Source organism: Cryptomeria japonica, chromosome 5 (genome assembly GCF_030272615.1).
Source record: "Cryptomeria japonica chromosome 5, Sugi_1.0, whole genome shotgun sequence".
NCBI classification, from domain to species: domain Eukaryota; kingdom Viridiplantae; phylum Streptophyta; class Pinopsida; order Cupressales; family Cupressaceae; genus Cryptomeria; species Cryptomeria japonica.
The window spans coordinates 904,364,290-904,370,445 of record NC_081409.1 but is presented as its reverse complement, the minus strand read 5'-3'; the positions used below and the strand labels follow the sequence as shown (position 1 = coordinate 904,370,445).

Sequence of the window (6,156 nt, the reverse complement as noted above, 5' to 3'; positions counted from 1 at the left end):
CATCACGGAGGGATTACAAAGTTATTCTGTTCGTATCCCAATCAACAGTTTTGCCCAGTACACACAAATTCTTGCCCTCTGTAAATGTTTACTAGTACAGGTTCTTATCTGTAGAAGATTAAAAAGGCTAAGATATGATGAACGCTTTCACTAAACTGATGCAAGTTTTTTATCCAAAATATTGTACGGGAAATTTACAAACTCCAAGCTATGTGGAATGAATCTGCACCTCACACGTTTAAAAATTTGATTTTAATTGCCTTTATGTGCCCCAAAATTCTCTCTTCCCTGAGAACAGTTATGGAGGATCGCATCTAATGCCTCTCACATGGGTGGTTGCCCTAAATGCTTTCATTATCTGAGCACATCATACCAAAAATTTCTCATACATTAAAGTTCCATCAAGGCACCATCCTAATCGAGACCACCAACCTGGGCCCAAATTACAGCAAGTCTGCCTGACAGAATTGAAAACACTTTACAAGCTGTTTATAGTAGTCTAAGAGGCTACACTTAATGAGAAAGTAAAAGCTACTGACTACATTGTTTAGCTCATGTGACTGCATCCATTAACTACAACCAATAATGAGATCCACATATCAAATCCTCATACAATCCCCAGGCTTTATCAGGCAGGATTTTTGCGTAGTAGTTTTGTCCTTACCAACCAGACCATTAATAATTGGCAAGGCATTCAGTTCTCATTATGTTTTTTAACTTTCATCTTTACCTACTCAGTTTGGTTCCTCGTGCGGAGGGGAAGGTAAAGTTCTTCAGATCCATCTTGTGCACTCTACACCTAAGCTCTGAAAACCCATAAATTTTCACCAGAATCAACTAAAGAAAATGATTATAACTCCGATGAATTCGGGTTGAAAATCAGCTGCTATCTTACCCTCACAACACTCTTGTTCTATCTCACATGTTGTGATTGAACAATCTTCTATTTTTGGTAGGTACAAGTTTTCCAGATTCAACGAGGACAACTTAAGTTTGGATTCAACTGTGTTAGCTTTTTTTCACCCTGATGATGGAATCACTGAGTGCGATCCAAAACACTGATTATAAAAAACTAACAAAATTGAATCCAAAAGTACTGTTAATAATCTTATATTTTCTTCAATTTCCTCTACTAACATTTTGGAGATGGGCTCACATTGCATACTCAAATTTAGCTCTTCTTTTACAATACTCTTATATTTTCTTCTGCTTCCTCTACTAACTTTTTGGAGATGGGCTCACATTGCCTGCTCAAATTTAGCTCTTCTTTTACAATACCAATAGTTTACTCTAGTCATCTGTGGATCTTTTTGTATCAGGTGCAATTTTAGGCCATGTGCAAAGTAATATATAATATACTTTCCTCTTACATTCTCTACTGATTCCAACCGTAAAGCTAATTAACTAACAGACTGTAAGCTAGGGAAATGAACACAAAATCCCTCTCGAATCTCAAGTTTTAGATCAAAAGCGTAAAACTAGCTTACATCCATAAGTACTTGCAGAGTATTATATTATGCTGCCCATCAAATCATGACAAGGCAGTATATTGAAATGATATATAAGGTGTTTCGAAATTACTCCTCAATTTGTTGCAAATAAAAGCAAAAATGAATCCACGTAGGCTGCTATAAAGTAATATGCACCTGGAAAGCAAATTAATATGAAGAAAAGTTCTCGGGATCTAATTAAACTGAATCCAAACTGTATTTCAGAACTTTAAAGATAGACCAAGGCTTTTCTGGAGAGACGACCCAAATTCAAATATTCACCCTTGTACATTATACCAGATTTCTGTATGCCTACAAATATCATTGCAAAACAGACCTAAAAGAAAACTCTTTGCTTTTTCACTATCATTGCAAAGTGTTCATTCAGAGTCAAACCACAAAGACCCATTGCATTCTTGCTATCCATCCACCTATTAAGCACTTGATTAGTTTCGCAATTCACTGTCATAATAAACCAAATGAGATTTGAGTGATCAATTAGAGCATCATAACCTAAACAGGCAAGTTAAACCATCTTAACAGGTATTCAGAGGTGAGCCAATTGGGCTTTTACCCCTAGCAAGACTTCAAGCCATCCCTTCTGCATGTGGGTTTAATCCTTGGACCAGCAGGATTGCCTGCTTCCAGAGAGCAGTGTGGATTCTTTGCTGGCAAATTTCTAGTCTCCTAAGTTTGAACTAAGGACTAGTATTGTAACGCCTAGAGTTGGGGTGTTTGGAGGGTATAATGTCTTGTGAATTTTTGGTGTAATATTGACCTGAAAAAGAACAGAGTGACATACCTAAAATCGATTTCAACAAATTAATTGTCCCAAATTCCAAATTTTCGGTGCTCCTGCAAAAAAATCAGTCAAAAGAACAGAAGTACAGAAGAGAAAACTGCACAGTATCAAGCGTTTATGCAATAATTCCAAATAAGTAAATATAATAAGAAGATTCCTTTTGTAATAACACTTGGAAGAAAAGATTTATAATGACACACAGAGTAACAACAATTACGTTTATAACAGTAGGATAATGGATTCCAAAAACAGATATGTAGATAGCTTACTTATCTTCATTCTGTCATCCAGCTTGTCTCCAGTATAGGATTTCCTCACAGGAGCTTATATAAATAGATCATTACAAATAATGCCAAACTAATTTAAAAAACAAATACTGATACCCTAACAATCAGCTTGACCCTAAACCCTATAATAAATCACCAAGGACTAAAAGCATACATTCTTTGTGGCTAGCTTCTTAAGAGCCTGCTCACATGAATATGCAGAGTTATTCAATATCATAAAGCCTCTCAGAAATGGCATCCGAAACAATTACAAGCTTTTGGGGTAAACGAGCAGAACCCAAATGGCCTATTGGGTATGTTACAGTTGATAGCGTAGCAGCAAGGGGAGGGAAGACACAAATGCTTTGGACCTCCACAACAGGTACAGGGAGCACAGATTTGGAAACTGCCAAGCTTTCTTCTTGTTTCGTTGAAAAACTGGGGTGCAACTTGCGATAAATCAGAGTGCATTGTCCACTCGGTCTGATTGTCTGCATTGTCTGTTACCTGCATTGCGAGATTTTACACAAATCCATCTCAACTTTTACACACATTTCCACTTAACACCATGTAAGACCCAATGTTTAAAATCCATAGATTTTCTAGGCTAAATCACAAATCTTTTAAGAAATAATCAATTTAATTAGTATAAATACTGAAAATTTACCGATTCTTCTGTACTAGAAGCAGAAGTTGCACCTTTGACAGGGCAACAGACAAATAGAGCTGCAAGCATAACAATCCACAACCACGAAAACATTGTCATTGCAGTTATCTTATAGAATGCACCGGAATCATCCACTGCCAAGTACACAAGCTCGGCTAACTCTGCACGCTTTTTGTAGTTACAGCCTCTTTGCCTTCTGCTCAAAAAGAGAAAAAAAACACCGATCAACCCTTTTATTCAACAGGGAAGATTTTATTTCTCCAAGCAATTCCCAAAACCATGGCAGAAATTTTTCCAGACAAATCTGGTTTCAAGAAAAATCCCCGACCATCAAACAATCTAAGAATCTTGAAATTGAACATTCACTTGTTAATTTAAGGTTTCAACCGAAAGTTTCCCTCTCATTTGGCTTGTGAAAAAAATCAGCCTTAATATGCTTTATAATGCTTTAGACATACGGTTCACAGATTTTTTGATATTTAGATTAAATATTTAAGCGCAAGACTTGCAAACAAAACTTAGAAACAGCATTACTCGGTAAGTACTATTTCTACATGCTTCGCTCAAAATTGTGACAGAAAATTAACACAACACTAGTTAACAACAAAAACCCCTTTATTAATAATCAACCTTAGAATTTAAAGAAATTTCACATCTTGCTTCTTGTTCCCAGGTTTCCTTCGAAAGAAACTCGGGCATATAGTCAATTTTTTGTCTTGAAAACATAATGAACAAGTCTCTGCGAGCTTAAAAACTTATTAGATGGACAATATTTACCGTTCATTTCTATCACAGACATAGTGTTTACAGTTCTTGTGTACTCTGCTAATTTTTACAGGTCTTTTTGGAGTAAAGATGCAATATTTACCGCACATTTTTTTTCTGTTCATTTGCATTTTGGTTTAGTCATTAATCAGCCCCTTGTTTATATTTTAAACCTAAATTTTCCCCTTACCTGTGAGGTTTTTCATCTTTAGAAACAGGCATTCTCCCTTTCACTCCATGATTCTTATTTGAAAAAATAAATTAATACTTGTTTGCTGATTCACATTAAATTTCGATAACAGTGAAAACTCACAGAAAATTCTTAAAACCACTAAGTTATGACGAGGAAAAACCTTACCGTTAAATTTGCAGCTATATTGCTAAACTCCCTCAGTTATGACAGAAATTTTAAGATAAAAATTACCGTTGCTTAACGCTCATGTATATTCAGCAAACCTCAAAAGCTGTTTCTGCTCTCTGCTGCAAATTCAGTTCCCTCTCACCAAAATTGACAGCATTTACCGAATTCTGCATTAAAAAATGGGAGCAGAAAGTAAATTTCCTAACTTAATCCATCCTCCTCCTCCGTTAAACAAATAAATAAAACAGACTTTCAACATCTATCACATTATTTTATTTTACTTACCTTCAATTAAAAGCTCGCAGCAGACCTCCTGCAAATGCAGAGTAGTCTCCAGTAACTGCTCATCCCCTGCCAAGAAAACATAAATTTGTACACCGACACCGTCAAAACGCAAGTAAAATATATAAAACAAAACCGTCCAAATCCCAAGTATGCCAAAATTTATACATCAAAACCGTCAAATTCTCAAATACATTAAAATTTGTACAACAAAACCGTCAAAATAGAAAATTATACAGCAAATCCGTCAAATCCTTTAAAAAAAATTAAAATCCAGTAGAGTAAAGCCGTCAACCAATTGGTATCAAAATTTACTCAAATTTAAAAAAGAACCATAAAAGCTGAACAACAAAAGCCGACAAATCGTGAAATAAACAAGCATTTACGCCGTCAATATCGTACCAGTTTTGTTTTCAAAATACTATTACAGAACTGTAAAATCGTTGATGAAGCTCGAATTTTCTACGGAGAGAAACTCCCCGCTGTAAGTGTGACGCAGCATAGCCATCTTTGGTAGAGTACCTACGCGTCAAAATTCGTGTAGCTGCAACTGTTCAGTAAAATGAATTTGTTATAAATGTCATTAATTTCCCTTTAGTGCGTTACAACTACAGCAGTCCGTGACCTCCGAACACTAAATTCAAAACCCCAAAATAAATTCACTGTCAATCCTAGTATCTGGAATTAATGAGTTTCAAGAAATATTGTTTATAAGATTTGCATAAAGCGAAATATTGTATGGGACCGGGCTCTACGTCCCTCCCGCCCTACCGATGACAATAAGGAGCTTTTATTAATTTTCTTTTTTTAATCTAAGTTTATCCTATTTCAAATAATTTAAGTATACCCAATTTATATTTATTGTAAATTTATATTATGAATTTAAATGTAATAAAATAATAAAATTATTGTTGGATTCATAATGATATAAAGTTTGTTTATCAGTGACAAATAATAGCATCACAATAAAGTTGTACCAAACTCATCTAGTTATATGAGAAGTAAATCTACCATATTCAACTTTATTTAAAAAAATATAGGTGAAAAAAGGTCATTTGAATTAGAGATTTTTTTGAAAGTGGAGAATAGATTACATAGGTACAAATAATAGGGTTGGTCATTAAAAAAGATAGGAACCTTCAATTGTACAACTCTAGTTTTTTACAAGCTCAATCATGGTTAGAAGACTCAAGTTGTGGGTAATGTATTTGTTGAGGGCCTTCTTCAATTTATTGAACCAATAATGTAAGGAATTTGATGATATCAATTCTTTCTTAAGGAAGCATGGAGAATCCTTTATCTAGAGTCTTCTTGACATATCTTCTATTAGTAAGGCTTAAATAGGACAAACAAACTAGGGCTTTAATTAAATTTAGTAATGTGACATGCAATGGACTGTAAAAAATATTTATCAAAATTTTGCTCATTTGCAAGAATTGCCAATGTTCATATGGTTAAAATTATCATCCATAAGGCCTGCCACTGTTAGGCTCTTAAAATCTAAATGTCTACCAGAAAATTAA

At 34.7% G+C, this 6,156-nt stretch overlaps 1 protein-coding gene across 4 annotated transcripts; it reads right to left on the bottom strand.

Moving 5' to 3' along the window:
• Positions 1 to 2,496: 2,496 nt before the first annotated feature.
• On the bottom strand, positions 2,497 to 5,225 carry LOC131034665 (uncharacterized). 4 transcript variants are annotated; one of them, XM_057966238.2, is made up of 5 exons: positions 5,036 to 5,225; positions 4,637 to 4,702; positions 4,415 to 4,518; positions 3,226 to 3,421; positions 2,497 to 3,065 (listed from the first exon to the last, which is right to left on the bottom strand). In XM_057966238.2, the coding sequence occupies exons 3-5, from the start codon at positions 4,429 to 4,431 to the stop codon at positions 2,805 to 2,807; spliced, it is 474 nt and encodes a 157-aa protein (XP_057822221.1). In that variant the 5' UTR covers positions 4,432 to 4,518; positions 4,637 to 4,702; positions 5,036 to 5,225; the 3' UTR covers positions 2,497 to 2,804. The 4 variants fall into 4 exon arrangements, with proteins under 4 accessions (XP_057822221.1, XP_057822220.1, XP_057822219.1 ...); XM_057966237.2 differs by lacking the exon at positions 5,036 to 5,225 and having other exon boundaries at positions 4,637 to 4,768; XM_057966236.2 differs by lacking the exons at positions 4,415 to 4,518; positions 4,637 to 4,702; positions 5,036 to 5,225 and adding an exon at positions 4,181 to 4,333.
• Positions 5,226 to 6,156: the final 931 nt, after the last annotated feature.